The sequence below is a fragment of the Staurois parvus genome, unplaced genomic scaffold (genome assembly GCF_062004578.1).
Source record: "Staurois parvus isolate SC_StPar_1 unplaced genomic scaffold, SC_StPar_1.0 ptg000165l, whole genome shotgun sequence".
Classification (NCBI taxonomy): Eukaryota; Metazoa; Chordata; class Amphibia; order Anura; family Ranidae; genus Staurois; species Staurois parvus.
This window is the reverse complement of record NW_028317961.1, coordinates 19,651,005-19,670,611: the sequence shown is the minus strand read 5'-3', so window position 1 is coordinate 19,670,611 and position 19,607 is coordinate 19,651,005. Positions and strand designations below refer to the sequence as shown.

General features: G+C 39.6%; 1 protein-coding gene across 2 annotated transcripts in view; it reads left to right on the top strand.

Annotated features, from left to right (window-relative positions):
- EZR (ezrin) overlaps nucleotides 1-17,713 on the top strand; it is a 111,443-nt gene extending 93,730 nt beyond the window's left edge. For both annotated transcript variants that reach the window (XM_089676286.1, XM_089676287.1), the window contains exons 9-14: nucleotides 1,893-2,056; nucleotides 5,062-5,192; nucleotides 7,442-7,602; nucleotides 9,826-9,918; nucleotides 16,035-16,286; nucleotides 16,873-17,713. In XM_089676286.1, the coding sequence (XP_089532412.1) occupies nucleotides 1,893-2,056; nucleotides 5,062-5,192; nucleotides 7,442-7,602; nucleotides 9,826-9,918; nucleotides 16,035-16,286; nucleotides 16,873-17,037 (966 nt within the window). In that variant the 3' untranslated portion in view covers nucleotides 17,038-17,713. The remainder of the gene's footprint in view (nucleotides 1-1,892; nucleotides 2,057-5,061; nucleotides 5,193-7,441; nucleotides 7,603-9,825; nucleotides 9,919-16,034; nucleotides 16,287-16,872) is intronic.
- Nucleotides 17,714-19,607: the final 1,894 nt, after the last annotated feature.

Sequence of the window (19,607 nt, the reverse complement as noted above, 5' to 3'; positions counted from 1 at the left end):
GTTGACTCATGCAATCGAACCTTGGTTCCCTATTAGGGTTTAGGAGTTACTGTTACACTCCTTGGAGGTACATTGACGTAAATCATCTTCAAGGATTTTTTCTTTGGTAAATATCACCTAAGGGAGATAAATGCCAGCCCTGACAACCTTTCCAGACCTGGTTTCCCCCCCCCCCCTTTTTTTTTTTTTTTTTTTTTTTAACTTTTTTTTTAACTTTTTAGGATCAGGGGAGTTGAGGCTTAGGGCTTCCCCTAATAGCTCTGGTCTTTCCTACATCAGGACATTGTTCTCAGATTCCCCTGTCTGATCCCAGTTCTTAAAGAGGAGTTTCTTCTCCTTGTTGACTACTGTTCAGACTGTGATTTCTTTTCCTGTAGAGAAATTGTTCCTTTCCACACTTCTGGTTGGATTTGGTAGACCAGGATCCATGCTTATGGGTTGTAGTTTGGTGTTCTCCATCCCATGTTGAGACTTTCCTCACTAGTTATATATTTTTTGGTTTTCTGGTGTCGGACAGGGCTACCATTTGGTGTTTTTTTTTCTCATGTTCTTACTAGGTAGAGGGGTGCAGCCTTATCCAATGGCACCTTTGGACATTGCTTCTCTTGAGCTGCAGGTAGTCCTGATTTTCTCTTGTTCACATTGGGCTTATTAGTGGTTATTTTTCTTGCCCACCCTTAGTTGGATTGCTTTTGAATGTCCTGAGCGTTTAATGACTTCCTATGTCCCTCAATGGATGAGAAAGAAAATATGATTTTTGTACTCGCCATGAAATCCTTACTTGTAGTCCATTGAGGAACACAGGACCCAGCTCTTTGTGGCAAAGATCATGCTCTTGGTACTAATTGCTACAAGACTGATGCATGCTGGCAGTAGAAGGGGTTATCGTGTGCTAACCTACAATTATTTTGTTTGCCAGTGTCCAATCCTCTTGTAGGCAGCAGTATAACAAAAAGGGGAATTCCTGGGTCCCTCAATAGACTCCAAGAAAAGGACTTTACAGTGAGTACAAAAATCTCATATCTTTATTGTACACAGGGGAATAAACCTATAGACCATGAGTTATATTCTGCTATCTTAAGGTAATTACACACTGGCAAAAAGCTTTGCTGGATCCGTTCCCTTATAACCCTGTCCATTACTTGAAGCTTAAGTCTGTTGCCAGTGTCCTTATGTGATAAACGCCTTTTCGATTTAGATAAATATTTTCCTATTTTTTACCAGATTTTTTTTACTTCCAATGACTGATACTTCTGTCAAGATTCAACTGTTTATGGCCTTCATGGCTCATTGAGCCCACTTTGGGAACTGTATGTCTTTACTTTCTGTGCATATGCAGAGAATCCTGTGGTTCAAAGCTTGTGCAACAGATGAAGTGCGGGAAAGGTGTCTTTTGCGCATGTTCTTTGATGGTGAACTTCTTTTTTGGCAGTTCTCTTGATGAATACATTGAGGCATCTACCGAGGGTGGGGGGTTCAGACTACATTATCTAAGTTTACATTTCTTTATGGAATGGATATCCTTACTATACAGGTTAGATTGGTTCTCCAGTGTCCAGTCACCTGAAGGTAGCAACATATAACCCATGGTCTAGGAATTAAATCCTGTGTACTATATGCACGATATTCCAAAATATGAAATTCCTATTTTCTTTGTTTTAGAAGGAGTAGAATATGGTTAGAATCTCATTCATGTTTTTACTGCTTTCAGGAAGGTCAAAACTCCTCAGCAAGGACACAGGCTGCAATATTTAAAGTGGATCTAATACTTCTGATTCACTACTGATCCAAAAAAAAAAATCTGGTTTTAGTTGAAATTTCATGGTTGATCTTTCAGATATTGTTTGAAAGTTCTGGAATCTCTGTATTTACTATTTTTTCTGTTTACATAGGACTTTGTCTTCTATGCTCCACGCCTGAGGATTAATAAGCGGATCTTGCAGTTGTGTATGGGTAACCATGAGCTGTACATGCGTCGCAGGAAGCCAGATACTATCGAGGTGCAGCAAATGAAAGCACAGGCCAAGGAAGAAAAAAATCAGAAGCAGCTTGAACGGTAAAAAAAAAAGCGCTCAGAAAATAAAATAATGTTATGGTTACTGAACTTGTCATTTTATGGTTGGTTGTGTCTCATGTTTCCTATGGTTTGGCCACCATGTTTATGCTAAAATAAGAAACAAACCTCTGCACTATGAAAAAATTATATATAAATATGTAAAAAGGTTAACTTGGCAAATGTCAGCATTCACTGGGCTAGGTTTTATATTAATTAACCATGCCTAGTTGGGAATTTGGGATGTATACTATAAAGGCTATTTGAAGCGGTATAAGCCCAAAATCAAAAATGTAATATGTTGCAACTTACCAATCATTAGATGTGGTGGCTGCATCAGTTTCTTTTTTTAGGTTTTTTTCCCTCTGTTTCCACCTCCTGTATTAGGGTGCCTACGCTCTGGGTGAAGGAGCAACAGAAACGCCTTTGGACAGCAGCATTGCCAGTACAGGGAGAGGGTAGTGTTAAATGCACTAGCAGATTTAGCAGCACTAAAAAAGTAAAGCCAAGCTCCAGCTAATACTTTGTAAGCAGTTACAGCACCAGTTTTGTTCCTTTTAGGATAAAGGTTTTACATGCATAAAAGCTGTCCATTGTAAGAAACCCTGCCAGTGGTAAATGGTTTGTCTGAACCCTATACTACTACAGTTGTAAGGCAGCTTGTTCTGTTGAAAAATACCTTGTAAAAATAAAAGCAGAGCCTCAAAAAGAAAACTAATGCAGCCATCACATCTAAGAATTGGTACGCTGCAATATAAGAAATGTTTGTTTCTGGGTTAACTGCCACTTTAAGAGAAAAATTCTCAGAAAACAGCATGTTAACTTACAGAAAATTAGCAGTGAAATTTTCATTGTTGCCTAGTCTTTCAGTATTGAGGTTTATTTATGATTGCACTGTTAAATGTCAAATTGTGGCATGTGACTGCATCCATGTAGCTGCTGCAACTGCATCCACTTCTGTGGGTTGTCTGCTCGCAGCTCAAAGGTGGATTCACACACAGCAGACAGCATCGCAAGCGAAAGACAAGCTTGATTGCTTGTCTGAATAATCACTAATGGCGGATAGCGTAAGTATTATTGATAAGAGAGAGCAATGTCTGGAAGTGAACTAGGGTTTAGCATGTCAAACAGGTGTAACAATTTTCACAAACATCAATATCCACAAGTATTTGTATGAGCATTTCTTCAAGGATGAAATAGTGTAGCTCTTTTAGAACTATATTTACTTAACCTCACAACTGTTTACCCATCATGAAGCAGAGTAGTTTTTACATTTCAGCTGTAATTCGCCAATAACTTTGTCATTTCATGACACCAGAGTGAAACGTGTACTAATGTTTGAGGGTACAAACAGCTTTCTTTTGCAGTATTTTCTTCAAAAACATATTTTATCTTTATTGATTATAAAGGCAAAGAGTAAACATTTTCATGCCCAATAGGCCCCACACTTTGTAAAGGGGTTCAATGCCCTCACTCAAAAGTGTAATGTTAGACCTGAAACACTGAAAGCATAGCTTACTGTCATACCCAAACAAGGAAAAGACCACACCTTGTGCTCGAACTTTAGGCCTTTATCTCTCCAAAATGTAGACCTCAAACTCTTCACCAAAATCTTAGCGACCCGTTTGATCCCACATTTACAGAACATTAGACATTTGGACCAAGTGGGATTTATGTCCGGGAAAAAGGTGAGAGATGGCACAATTTGAGCCTTAAATGTGATCCACTCCGCTTTGTCAAAGGCTAATCCTACTTTCATCCTTTCCACAGACGCTGGAAAAGCTTTTGAGAGGGTGGACTGGACTTTTCTTGAACACACTTTAAAAGCCATTGATTTTGGTAAATCTATGATGGGTTGGATTGAGTCTCTGTAATCCGTGCCTATGGTACAAGTTAGAGCCAATGGCATGCTCTCCAAACCGTCGAATATCATAAAGGCAAAGAGAACCCATAAAAATAGAACAATGTTTTTTAATTTAAATAATAAACAAGATATTCTAATTTTTTGGTTCTTTTAGCCCCTTTTCACCACAATATTCTAGGCTTTACTTACAAAAGAAGAGTAAAATAAAGGCTATTTATTTAGGGATTAAAGAGGAACTTCTCTCCTCTGACTTTGTTTGCTGGCTTATCCTCAAAAAATGTTAAATTGATTCCATCGGCACAAACTGAAAGTCCATACACACAGACCCTAAAAGTAGTCTTGCTGACCATAACTATTGTGTTCTTGCTTCACATGATTTTATTAATGTGAACGGTGGTTGCATAAAGCTTTATCCATATGGCAGTACAGATGCCGTACAGCATGCCGAGCCTGTGTACCTGCACAGACATATGCTCTGAGCGCAGATGGTGTGTGCATGCAGATGTTCTAATTCATCTCAATGGACAGCTGTACATTGTGGCTGTGGGTCCTGGGAGAGTGATCATGCAGGCTGTGTACACTTTAAACTGGTAGTAAACTCTTAAGTGTATTTTTACCTACAGGTTAGCTTATAATATGCCTGTAGGTAAAATGAATACCGCCTAAACGTGCACCATTTAGGAGATATCCAGGTTTTTATAGAGCCCACGCATGCGTTCTGAGGGAATGGCATACCCGTGCCGTTCCTTCAGAGTCCTGTGCTGTGTCCTGAGACTCCCATATACATGCGTGGGAATGACGCCATTGTGGCTCAGCCAGTCAGATGGGCAGAGCTCAAGAACCGAGAAGGAAGACCGGGTGAAGATAGAAGCCTCTACAGCGGTGACAGCACGCCGCTGGAGGGCTTTGTTTTAAAGTAAGTTTTACATAATGTGGTAGTATTTAATGCATAATACCACATTATGCCTTTACCTTGCCAGGGTGTTTTGTTTTTTTTTAATGCAGTTTACTACCGCTTTTAAGGTCCCTGAACGATTATGTACATGAAGCCTGAAACAAGCGTTTTTCTTCTACTGTAGCAATATAGTATATGAATATAGTATATACTGGTAGTAATGTCTCATTTTCATTGTGCTTTATACAGGCAACAACTGGAAAATGAGAAGAAAAAGAGGGAAGTGGTCGAGAAAGAAAAGGAGCAGATGATAAGAGAAAAGGAAGAGCTAATGCTCAGGTTGCATGAATTTGAAGAGAAGACTAGGAGAGCAGAGAGAGGTAATGCACGCATTCTATTTCAGGCTTTATCACGCTTCATGCTATAAAAGTTGTTTTCTTTGGTTAGTCCTCATTTTCTTATACAGACTGTAACAAAAACAAACATTTCCTCAAATGTATATACTGCATGTTGCATAATTATAAAGTTTTTTTACTAAAGGCTTCATCCTATAAAATGTGTACATTCAGAGCAATATTTTCTTGTGTGCACTGCCTCAGTTATGTAAATGTTAGATTCTTCTAGTTTATCGGCCTTTGCATTTTTGTGACATTTGCTTTCTACCAGAAGCAACATTGTTTTTAACAATTTTCAACATGTTAAACACTTGTTAAAGTGTTTGTGCAGCCAAAATGTTTTTCTCATCCATTAAGGGATACAGGATTCAGTTATGCAGTGACAGGTGGATCACACTGCCATCTACAGGAGGATTTGAACATTGGCAAAAACAAATGTTGGCTAGTCAGTTATAACTCCTCACACTGCCATTATGCTTTTGTTTTTTGTAAGTGTCCTAGGAGGATTAACATCAATTCTCTAATGAGAATAGTTTAACCATTTTTACCTGTCAATTTTTTTCAGGATTGTTTTTGCTTCAATCAAAGATTGATCTACATGCTGCTGAGCTAGGCTTTTTATGCAGCTATCCAGATTGGCATATCCTCAACACTAGCTTTGGGGGTTTTACGTGGACCCAAGATTGCAGGGCTAGCCTGGAATGTGGCCTTGGGTTCAGCATTGTAGCACTTAGTGTATTGCGATAGTTAGTAACAGAATGTTCTCCAGAGCCATGGCACAACCTCTAATGTTATGAGTCTCTAAAGCCTATTCTGTGAGTAATCCTATGGTTGTGGCAAAAACAGCCTGGAATGTGACCTTTGGGCACTGGGTTCTGCATTTTTATGTGGCCAAGGTACTGTCTCTGATGACTCTCAGTGTGATTAAGTCTTTGGATGTGGCACTGATAATAATCTAGTATACTGTGTTCAGACACTGCAATCTTCATTGTTGCACCTTTCAGACTCTTGTGTACTTTGCCAGTTAGTCACTCCAGGTCCAGAGTTATGGCACAGCTTTTGTTGTGATCCAATCTCTGAAGTGTTACTCTCTGAGTGAGTCTTCCATTGGGATCAACATATCCTGATATGTGACCTTTGGGCAATAGACTCTTAGCTTATAGCACTTCTCAGTCTTTCATGTAAAGTATTAGTAACCCGCACAGTGCTTTCCAGTTCTAGAGCCATGGTACAGCTTATTAATGTTACCAAGTCTTTTACAACCCATTTAATAAGTATGGCTGATTGGGCTGCACTAATGTCAGTTTCCTCACAGTTTTGACTGTTTGGTGCCATTTTAAATCACCCACCTTTTTTTACAGTCTTGTATGAGGAAACTGAGTGCTCCTACCATCTACTATGTTGAATGTTGTGCATGCACACTCCTTCCCTGCCTTTTTAGTTTATAAGCACCTTCTTTCTGCTACTATTGCTGATTTTAAACACATCATATATCATCTGATATTTTTCACTGTTTGCCTTCATCACCTCCAGCTGCCTACAACCTTCATTAATACCAGTATTGTAAGTATGTGAAGCCTTGTCTCACTTTGGGGCTAGTTGCTTACTGATAAGCAGTGGAACATGTTATTTAAAAGATGCTCAAAGGACAGTCCCACTGCAATGTGTGGCCTTGTCCTTTACTGTCCTAAATAATTTCTGGAGACGATTCACTGGTATCATTAAAGAAGACCTTAACTCAAAAGTGAAAGTGTTGCTCGCTAATCAGCCTCCCCACCACCACCCCTAACACACTTAGGGTTTGTTTTTTGTTTTTTTAGTGGGAGCAGGTTCTTTTTTGATAGGTACCCACCCCCACTTCCTCAATTCTCACCTAGACAAGAAGGATGCCTTATCCCTGCCTGAAGCCCTCAGGGAAACATCAGGAGGCTGAGAGACCAGTCTCACTGTGCCATGTCATCTTGTGCATGCACAGTGGGTTCCTGGCTGTGGTTCCTCAGAAAATCACAGCTGGCTTCCATATCCAGGATGGTGGTGCCAGGGACCCACAGCAGTGAGAACTGGCTGTGAAAAGGCAGCACTGGACTCCAGGGACTACAAATACTGTAGCTGCTTGGGGTTATCTGTTGTATAACCTGTAAAATTGGCTCAGTCTATCGCAAAATTCTTTCTCATGTTTGTAGTGTACATTGATAAACATCCTTACCAATACAGTTTGTACTTCTTTTAAACAGAATTATCTGAACAGATAAAAAAAGCCCATGAGCTGGAGGAAGAGAGGGAAAGAGCTCAGTGCGAAGCAGAAAGATTGGAGGCTGAACGTATTGCTGCTCTCCGTGCCAAAGAAGAGCTGGAGAGACAAGCTGTTGATCAGATGAAGAGCCAGGAGCAGCTGGTGAGACCCTAGTTTCTGTATGCTTCTTGTTCAGTTCTGTTGTTCTTTGTAGCTCTTAACTGCTTCCCATCCGCCCTATAGCGGAAATACTGATACAGTGCGGCACGGGTACGCAAAATCACGTATATGCCCGGTGATTGCCGAGCATCTTCAATGGGGGGGGGGGGAACTGTTTGTAAACAAAACCGTTCTCCTCCCTGTCAGCTCATGCACAGCCATCCAAAGCAGTGTGCTTACAGTGAAGCACAAACACACAGCACATAGTAAAACAGCACACAGTTAACCCTTTGATCGCCCCTCATGTTAACCCCTTCCTGCCCAGTCATTAGTACAGTGTCAGTGCTTTTTTTTAAGCACTGATCACTGTATTGGTGTCATTGGGGATGTCAGTGACACCAAGTCAGTTCCCACCCAGTGTCAGAATGCCTGCCGCAGTCCCGCTATAAGTTGCTGATTGCCGCTATTACTAGTAAAAATAAAAAATAAAAATTCCAGTATCTATATCGCCATTTGTAATCGCTATAACTTTCATGTAAACCAATTAATTTACACGTATTGGGATTTTTTTTTTGCACGGACATGTAGCAGAATACATTTTGGCCTAAATATATAAGGAAATGAGATTTTTTAAATTTTTTTACTGGATATGTTTAACCACTTCCCGCCCGGCCCATGTATATAAAGGCCGGACGGGAGCAGTGCAGGGGCGGGTGGTCGTTTATAAACTGCCTCCCCGCCCCCTGCTTGTGCATGCTCCCTGGGAGCACGCAACACCGCAATTTGGTGCCTGCTGTGTCCTCCGGACACAGTGGAACACCGATCGTTGTACGGGATCCCAATCATATGATCACTGATTGGCCAATCAGTGATCACATGCAGAGTAGTAAGCAAGATGTCACTTCTGACATCATTGCTTACTACCTGTGAACTTTGTGAATGATCACAACAGCCTTGTACCATGTGGCAAGCTGTGACCAATCACAGCTCACACAGTATTTCTCAATGGCTGCAAGAATGCAGCCAGAGAGGAGAAATGATTGCTTTTACAGCCTTTATGGGTGTAAAAGCAATCAGTGTAAAAAAAAAAAAAAATCTTCATCACCCCCCACACTATTGTGACACTGTACTTCTATGGTGATGGTATGTAAAAAGACAAAACAAATAGTATATATAAAAAAATAAAAATTAAAAAAAAAAATTAGAAAAATAATAAATGTTTGGTTATAATTAATTAATTTTTTTTTTTTTTGCTAAAAAGATAACTGAATAAATTTTGGCCAAGATTTCTGAAGAAATATTATTTATTTGCAAAATTTTAGAAGAAAAACACTTTTTTCAAAATTTTTGGACTTTCATTTATATAGCAAAAAAAAAATAAAAATCCCAGTGGTGAATAAATGCCACCAAAATAAAGTTTTTATCTGTATCAAAAAATGCTATAAAAAATTCATATAGGTACAGTGTCGCATGACCGCACAATTGTCATTCAAAGTGTGATAGCACTGAAAGCTGAAAATTGGCCTGGACAGGAAGGGGGTAGATGTGTCTGGACTTGAAGTGGTTAATAGCAAAGTCAAAAATATTGTGTTTTTCCTCAAAATTGTCAGCCTTTGTTTTTTTTATAGCGCAAGACATAAAAATCGCACAGGCAATCAAATACTACTGAAAAAAAGCTAAATTTGTGGGGAAAAAAGAACATAACCTTCATTTGGCTGCAGCGTGGCATGACCGCGCAATTGTCAGTTAAAGTAACGCAGTGCCGCAATGCAAAAAATGGCCTGGTCAGGAAGAGGGGTAAATCTTCTGAAGGGCAAGTGGTAACCTACCTGTAAACACACAAGGTCTTACAGAGTTCTCAATGTCCTCATATTCTCTTTAGAAGGGTTACTCCACCTAGCCTCGCATTTTGAGAATTTGCTGCCATCTATAGGGCACTATGAGTATTTGCTGCCATGGAGTGCATGCTTGTTCTGTAGTGGGGCCCGTGTCGTCATTGTTCTGGGGTCCTGCGAAATAACAGTACATGATTTTACAATCCCGGGAATATGAGGACACAAAAAAGATCCTGACTCAGGTTGTGATTTTCTGTTTTTCACATGTCTTTCAGTATATGAACCTATAGGTTGTGGATAGTGTTTGTGAATGTATGTGTTCGTATAATGAAAAAAATCTGTATCTGTCCTAACACACAGCTTTCCTCACACATTTGTATTTCTCCTATAGGCCTCAGAGCTTGCAGTGTATACAAATAGAATTACCCTCCTGGAGGAAGCAAAGAGAGCCAAAGAAGATGAGGTGGGCGAATGGCAGTTAAGGGTATGTACTCACTTTCTTTTAACTCTTAGTGAATATTTCTAAGAAATGGTTTTAAATTCATGTATCTGTTCTTTCTTATAATAAAACCCTGTATAGTAATGATAATACCTTGCCCTTATTTAGATGTTTACTCTTCTGTAGTCTGCACTGTTTTACCTGATTATTTGGTAATTATACCAAGTTTTAAACATTTATTATACTTACATATGTTTCTAAAAAATTAAAGCACAACATTTTTACATGACTTGCCTTATACACATTGGTAATATGACCCCCTGGTAGTCATTTTAATGAATTTTAACAAATGTTTACACAAATCTGCTCCACATGGCTATAGAAAACATACCTATTGTTTGGCCTTTTAGGATAAGCTTTGAAACTACTGATGTTGATTTAAGATCAATTAATTCTGCCTCATCTTCAAGTGTCTGAAGGTGGGCTTAACTGCTTCAATTAGAATGTGAAAGTGCAATAAACCATTAGCCCTGGTTCACACTATGAGGGCTGGTTGGGGGTGCAAGAACTGAATCTATTGCAACCTGAAACCAAATCATGCTGCCCATGCGAGAATGTGGGTGCGTTTTCAAAAAAAGGTGCATGCGTCTTTTTTGTGCAGGAAACGCGGGCACAGTAGCCCAATCAATTGAATGGGCTGCCGAGCCTGAGCAAACGCGTGCCGCACATCCCACAATAGTTTGAACCGAGCCTTAACAGCAGTCTAGTCATTTAAGAGATTCTGCACATTATTCTTATTGCCTTTGCAATCTTATTTCACTAAGGAACTGTGGTTGCTATAGGCAGTATATATGTACATGCCATAGTAGTTTTTCTATATATCTTTATGCATCTTGGCATGTGTTTTCATCTGTGAAAAGTCTCTAGCTTTGTTTATATAGCGACAAATACAGTAATACCTCGGTTTACGAATTAAATTCATTCTGAGGGACTTTTCGTATAGCAGTTTTGAAATGCGGTTTCCCATAGGAATGCATTGAAAGCCAATTAATCCATTCCTGAGGTCAGAAAAAATTAAAAAAAAGTCTTTTATCTGTTCAAAACTCTTTATAAAGTGCACTTTAAAGGCATAAATACTGTACAGGGACGGGATTAATCAAGCAATAACATTTCAAACATCCAACTTCAACTTTTAAAGCATCACACCTCAACTTTTAGAACATGGCAAACTTTTCAAAATAATTTCAACACTTTTTGGAAGAGGAAGAGCAGCAGGGCAACACTGACATAAGCAGATTCTTCTACATGTCTAGGCTGTTTTAGTAGGAACCTTTCCATTGTCTGCTGCCTCTGGCGCCTTTAAGCATCCCTCAGAAAGGGGACATGATGTCGGTGTCAAAACTGTTCACAAGTCTCTGGGCTAGAGCCTTATCTGGGTGGTGCTGCTGTACAAATGTCTGTAGGTTTACCCACATTTGGCATGCCTCCTTGAGTTCCCTGGAAGAGATCTGTTCCTCACTCGTTTCCTCCTCCTCAAATGAGATCCATTTCTCCATTGCCTCCTTTTGCAGTTCCACCAAGTCCTCGGTGGTAAGCTCACGGTTGTGTCCTTCCTCCAGCTCGCAGACATCCTCCTCAGTCACCTCCAGCCCCATGGTCCTCCCCAAGGAAACAATCTCCTCCAACACTGTTGACTCTGATGCAGGTGCAGAAGCATTGGAGTCAGGTGTCACAACACAGTCTGGCCACAGGTTGCGCCAAGCAGAATTTAGGATTCTCTGGCTGTCCCCGGCCCAGGCTATGGTGATAATCTGCAGACAGCTCACAATGTCAAAATGGTCTCTCCAAAATTCATGGAGGGTGAGGCTTGATCAATCTGTCAACTCAAAGCATCGCCGGAAAATCTCCCTTGTGTAAAGTTGTTTAAAATTGGAGATGACCTTCTGGTCCATTGGCTGGAGTAGTGGGGTGGTGTTAGGCGGAAGGAACGCTACTGTGATGAAGTTAAAGTATACCAGCAAGTCTTCCTCGAGGCCTGGAGGATGAGCAGGAGCATTGTCCATGAGCAGGAGCATTGTCCATGAGCAGCACGGCCTTGAGCGGCAGGTTGTCCACAAGGTACTGCTTGACAGCAGAACCAAGAACCAGATTGACCCACTGCACAAACAAGAGGCATGTGACCCAAACCTTTGGGTTGGACCACCACAAAACGCTCAACTGCTCCTTCTTCACCTTGTGGGTTCTCTGAGTGGTAGATGAGCAGGGGTTTGATCTGAAGGTTCCCACTAGCATTGGTGCAGAACAGGAGGGTGAGACTGTCCTTCTTCGGCTTGTGGCCAGGCAATGAGGTCTCCTCTTCTGTGACGAAGGTACACTTTGGCATCCTCTTCCAGAAGAGCCCAGTCTTGTCACAGTTGAAGACCTGCTGTGTTTGTGTGTGTGAGTTGTTTGTTTTGTGAGTTGTCCTGTGTGTGTGTGTGTGTGTGTGTGTGTTTCATTTGTTTTTTGAGTTGTCCTGTGTGTGTGTGTGTGTCCATGATCTCCAGGAACTCAGTAGCAAATTTCTCAGATGTAGCAACATTGGAATTTGCGGCCTCTCCATGCCTGACCACGCTGTGGATGCCAGATCTTTTCTTGAACCTTTTGCATAGGCTGATGTTCCTGGCTGTTGATCGAGGAGGTCAGTGTGCAAGGACTTTGCTTTTTCGCAGATGATCGCCTCGGTCACTGTGTCCCCTGCACGCTGCTTCTCTTCAGTCCAGAGCAGGAGCAACTTTTCAACCTCCTCCAGAACAGGTGGCCGTTGCTTGGAGACCCTGGTGACTCCCTTGGCTGCATCTCTCCCAGTTATCTTCTTTCATCTTTAGGATGGTACCGATTGTGGTCCACTGTTTGACATTCGTCTCTCCTATATAATGTCCTCATGTCACCCATATCCTTTGCCTTGATAAAGTCACGTGATAGCGTGAAGTAACGCGTAGGGCGCGAGCGTGGTGACGTACTTTCGGCGCGCACGCCATCTTGCTGCACCCAATGAGTTCCCATGCAAGTACACCTTTAGCATAAGGTCTTTTGAAAAGCTTGTTATAATCTTACTAAATGTGAGTGGGCATTTGGCTGTGCTGTGATTTTAGAGTCCCTATTAAAATGGATTTACACTATGGGAGGTTTCTTTTTATCTTTTAACCTATTTGTGAGTTGGTGGCTGGCTGCTTTATACTGGAGGAGACCTGGCTGTTCCTAGTGAGGGGGATATCCTCTATCTGAGCCGGTGTCCATTACCAGTGAAGATTCCTGGCTTCAAATAACAAAAGCGTTTTGGCCCTTTTGAGGGTCGCATCAAGGAGGTGAGGGGGAATTTTAGCCACATACGGATTATTTCTATTGGTGGTGATGCACATCCACAATATCACCTGCACTTAGGAGTAATTGGAAAGTTTTTGGTCTAAATGCACCTATTTGGACTTGGTTTTTTTTTATTTATTTATTTCATTTTTCTTTTTTTTTTTTTTTTTGTTTACGGACTATTATATGTTCACTTATTTTTTTGATGTGTATGCTCATAAATATACTTTTTGTATGTGCTTTTTGGCACTATTGTATTTAATTGATCCCACATTTAGGGATCCATTTTATGTCACTATTTACTTTTAATATGGCTTAATTTAGCCATTATTTGTCACAATCTGCATGATATTGTTGATCCCTGTTAGGGGTTCATGTTCAGCATCATTTGCATGAATTTATTGATCCCTATTTAGGGATTCACACTGATTTGTTTTTTATTGTCTTTTGTGTATGATCCTATTTTGGATAGTAGGGGTATTGGTTCCTGTTTTTTTATACCAGGTGTGATCACTTTTTCACTAGAGATCCCAGAGAGTATCAATTCACTGATTTATTGGCACATATATATATATATATTTTATGTCACTTTATAGTGAGATCCCCAGAGAGGCTCAATCCACTGATTTTTTTTTTTTTTTGTCACATACATATATTTATGTCACTTTGTTTTTGCCATATTGTATTATTATACTTTTAGGGTAGCGCTGCATCATTTTGGTTTCGTTAGTTTTTATTTCCACATGGTATATGGTTAGGTGCTAGCAGCTCCCACTCACCCAATTTATCACGTAATAGTAGCGCAGGAGATCTTCATTATTTTTACCGATTGTGGATGAACTCCTTCCATACTCTTTGGCGAGGTCATTCGATCACATTCCTCCTTCATGCTTCCTGACAACTTTTTTCTTGACCTCGAGCAGAAACATCTCCTTCTTCCCAGCTTCTGCTGCTTTCTTGGCTGCCATGACACCACAGTCACTAAGTGAACAGAAAATAAAAAAAAAATGCTTTACACCCACACCCAGGCTCTCAATGTTCCAGTCCAAGAGCCCCAAGTCTATCTACACAAACTAATGAAACCCCAAAAATCTGTCCATATGAGCTGGCATGGAAACAACCCCAGAATGCAAAACACACAGTAGCAGGCATACACAGCACATGAGCTTGCATGGAAACCACCCCACAATGCAAAACACAGAGTAGCAGGCATGCACAGCACATGAGCTGGCACGGAAACCACCCCACAATGCAAAACACACAGTAAAAGACATGCAAATGACAAAGCTCCATTCCCTACCTTTCCACAGACTCCAGCATGCACAGTGCTATAAACATCCCAGGCGCAATGCATCCTGGGGAAACGTGCTTCGTATTGCAGAAAATATTTGTAAACCGAGGCATTATTTTCAATGGTTTTTCATTCGTAAACCAAAAATTCCATTAACCAAGGTGTTCGTAAAGCGATGTACCACTGTATAGATTGTTGTACCAATCACTGTTCAACAAATTTTTATTTTTTGCCAGTTTTGGAAACAAAAGGATACATTTCTTAATGAATTTCACATTCTGAGTTCAAATATAACAATGAAATTTGTCAATTGGCTTTAGTTTTTCTGTAAACGGAAAGTTTTCTACTATAGGCGTAATGACTACATAATGCACAATAATTATATAGATAGATGTCTTTCCACAAATATAAAGCAAGTGATATTGACTACATAACAAAGCCTAAATGGCATAATATATTGCATAGGATTACCAAGAAAAATTATAGCCATAAGCTAAGTTGAATCATTTTAATACTTAGGATTCTCACTAGTTTTGTCTTCAGTTTGTGTCGGTTTTGCTTCTCTTGGCTTTTCTCTTGTATTCGAGGAAAGGGCTATCTCTTACAACTGCACGTGACTACACGCTTCAGGTTCTTCCTCACTTGACTCAACCACGAAGGATTCTGGTGCTTTAGGAATTGGTAGCCCCTCTCAATGAGGAACTGGACGTATTGCCGATGGAATATTTGGATAGTGCACAGATACCTTTTTCTTCTTATTTAGCCCTTTTACAATTGGAGGCACCATACAAAAGTAACAATTACTAACATGATCTGTTGGCTCTCTCCAAATCATTGGCACAGCAAAAGGCATAGATGCCTTTTTTCCATTCAACCATTGCTCCAGTGCCGTCCCACAAGAATTGCAGCATATATGTGGTGCCCAGCTCTTGTCCTGGTCTCCTATCTTGCAGCCAAAATACAAGTTGTAGGCTTTCTTAATCATTCCTGTTATCCTCCTTTTTTGTGAGATAAAAGTTATTTCACCGCAGATATAGCAGAAATGATCTGCTTTATTCACACAAGTTCCAGGCATTACTGAGTAGCCTATATAAGCATAAAACGAAATGTAAAGACGCTGTCGAACTACAATCAGCTACAGATACTGCAGCTTTTATGCAGTGAAGTGATGCAATTAAAGGCTAATATTGCATCATCTCAGTATACATGCAATTTTCTATTGGTCACCAGTATCAATTGCGCAATATGCAGCTGAAGTTGCATCATAATTTTGAATGGCTTACGTCATTAGATGGGTGAATATATCATGGAAACTAGAGCCAATCAACATTTTTTAGGGTCATTTTCGTTTTCAGCACCCCAAAATTATGTAAGATTAGCTAATTTTATGCCCAAAACTTTTTACCTGTTGAACAGTGTTATATGCAATTTCTTTACTTCTGTATTTCTGTCTCAAATGATTTTTTATTAGGTGTGCTTGGTAGAAGTATACTTTTAATGATGTTTTTCTTTTCTTGGTAACCAGGCAAACAAAGCCCAGAATGACCTCCTGAGAACTAAGGAAGAGCTACAAATAGTCATGAGCACTCCTCCATTGCCACCCCCACCACCTCCTCCTGCATATGTGCCCATCAAGGAGTACGTGAATGAGCACCTGCCAGAGGATGGAGAGGAGTTCAGTGCAGATTTCACACATTACAACTTTCACGATGACCGCAAAGAGGAGTCACGCATTACAGAAGCAGAGAAAAATGAACGTGTACAGAAGCAGCTATTGGTGAGATTACAATATGCACAGTGTTTATGTACTCCTTATGCCTAAAAGGTGCTACTTTAGGTATAGTCAGAGGGTTAATGGTTTGAGGAAATATATAGTCTTTCTATTGTGACTGCCTATTTTGCTGCTTCCCACACTTAATTTTGTTGCTTCCTCTCAGAATTCAAATTTTCTATAGATAATCACAAGAAAGCACTGTACACAAGCTGAATTAATTTACTCTGTAATTTGGGCTGTAACTATACAGTTATTGATACACAGCTTCTTAATACTCAAGTTTAAATAAGGCAGTTGGACCATTCACATGTTGCCGTTCATGTGTGTTAATGCACAAGTTTTAACGTGTTTTGTCACATCATGTGTATATGCATTCTTGTGCATTTGCAGCCCTTCTACAGTGGACAAAAAATGGATATGCAGCAGTTTTTCTGACACAGCACACCACAACGCATAGTATTGTGTTACCATGAGTTGTGCTGCGTTGTAACACTACAAAACAAATGACACCACAAAAGTGTGTTTTAGCTATCAAAGTTTTTTTTTAGTACTCAGGTGAACTACAAGTTTTTGTCTTTCTTCATTCCAGGCTTTGACAAGTGAATTGTCTCAAGCACGAGATGATACCAAGAAAACTCACAACGACATCCTGCACACAGAGAACATGCGAGTTGGCCGCGACAAGTACAAGACGTTGCGGCAAATCCGACAGGGCAACACAAAACAGAGAATCGATGAGTTTGAAGCTATGTAATGGACGTCCAGTGTCAGAAAACACATTGTATCTCCTTCAAGAATCTTTTGAAGGCTTTTTCAATAATAATAATGTATAGTTGACGTAAAATGGCAACAAAAGCAGAAAAAAACAGCTTGAAAATATTGTTTATTCTCCACTTTACGAAATTTAGACAGCTACATGCAGAAAGCATTGTAGCAAAAAGAAGTTTTCTATACCCGGGGCCAAAATGCTTTACGGTTGCCCCAAGCAACCGCAGCTCATTTTTGCACCATGCAATTATTTAAGTAAATAGTTTATTAGAGATTATGTTTATCAAGCTTAATAATTAACATTTGAAATTGTGGTGCCAAAAGGCTCTTTGTTCTTTGACTTTGGAGCAAAATATTTTTTTCCATAAGATAGTCAGCTGTTTGGCGCCAGATTGTATACACTGATGCAGAAGGGTCATTATGTTTTTATTGTTTTTTTTCACTGTAAATCGCATTGGTGTATGCCTTTGATTAAAGATTTATTGGGTGAATACTGTGCCATATATTTTCTGTGTAATTTTTCACTGCTTACAAAAAATATGTATTTAGCCTTGATGGTTAACATATAAGCCAGATCAAATTTTTGAGTGTTAAAACATTTTAAAAAATAAAGTAAAGCAATGTCAATGATTTTATTATTAAGGCATTGTTATACATTTGAATTGTCACTTGTTTATTTTTGAATATAGTGCAATATTCTCCAAAAGCATTGCAGCAATAATTTGCCATGTATATGAGAAATATCGAATCCAAATATATACAGTATATAAAGCAAAAGTGATGTTTTAAAAGGTTTGTAAACCTTAAAATTGAACTCCTCTTGTATGGTCCCTTTTGGTCTGGTAAATACACAGGTGAAAGCATTTTGTTATATCTGTAAGTGCAAAAAAATACTTGTTGATTCTGCCAGAAATCTTATGAGCTGATAACTTCCTGTGCTCTCTGCCTCTGCTGTACTGGTTTCAGTTACATTGTTTCCAGCTATCTCTGAGGACAACAGCTCTCAAACTTCTATGTTATGGAGAGGGGAAGATGTTTGTAGTCCAAAAAATCAGGACAGAAGCCTGGGTTGACAACAACTGTCTTGTATAAATAATGTACCATAAGTAAGCATTGTCACCCTAAGATAGGAAGTGTGTTACTGAGAAGTGAAAATAAAGGGTAAAAAGCCTGAAGAAGTAAAATAATGCATCCACCACATCTAAGCTTTTAAAGGGTAAATTCACCTTTAGGAGCATGTTACACACATATTTAGGATTTAACATGTTACATGCTCCTATGCACCTGCCACCAGCGCTCCGTTCTCTGTGACAGCGGGAGGGGGACCTTCTCCCTGCAGCCGCTGTTTGAACACAGCAGCTGTGCGGGGCCCCACCCACACAGCAGCATCATTCATTCACAGAGTTCTGTGAATGAAAAAAACTACAAGTACTGTCTACCACTGTGGGCTGTGAATGTGTTGCTTAGCAAGATCGTAGTGCATTCATTTTTCCTCTAGCTTTGTAACTCAAAGCCAGTACAGGGATACTTGCTCAAAGCTATAGGAAGACTGTGCAGGAGTCAGACATTGTGCTCACAATCTGCTGTGCACAAAAATCTTAATCTAGTCTCTCACTGATATGACTATAGCAAATAGAATTCTAATGAATAATTTGCTACTGGATACTGCACAGTTCCGAGGCAAACCTTGTATACGTGTTCTGGTGCTCCTCACTTCTACATTTTTAGCATAGGTAACGACCTATTTTTTGTACAGTTCATTGCACTGAAAAATAACAGCGTGCTGCGGCAAACTAGTAGTTCTAGGCTCATACTTGCTAAAAATTATAATGCTGACACTAATGCGAACCAGTGTGCCTATAGCATTCATTTTTGATGCGTTTAACTTGCATTTAATGTACCCCAGACACCCAAGAGATATATTTTTATTAAGGGGGGAGTTTTTTTTTTCCACCTCACTCTAAAAAAAAAAAAAAACACCTGTCAAACTCTATAAATACACCATAAACCCACTGTAAAAACTACAGGCAAGCTTACAGAGTGTTACCATATACTCGAATGGGAGGAATTGTCTATATATAAAAAGTGCTGTGCTATATAAAAGTGAACAATAAAATTTAAAGTAAAAATTTGTTGTTTTTTTTTTTTTTTTTTTATAATTTAAATATTTATTCATTTTTCCATTTTAAATACATTTCATCAACACATTGTAGATATATATATATATATAAAGAAATATATTCTATAAAATTATATTATCCAACATTTCTACTTTATTTACTCTATACAACATTTCCCTCCCAACACCGCCCCCCACCCCAAGTCCCCTCTGCCTATCCTACCTTTTCTCTGCATCTTCTTACATCAGCAAGTGAAATTTTTCTGTTGTTATCTTTTATTCTTTCCTATACTTCCTGTATAATCTAGCTTTTTCCCAGTTCTCCCATTTCCCATAATAGGCCTCCAACCTATCTTCTTGGATATGACTCAACCTTTCCATCTTTTTGATCTGCTCAACTCTTTCAATCCAGTCCTCTTCCTTCGGTATCTCTGTTT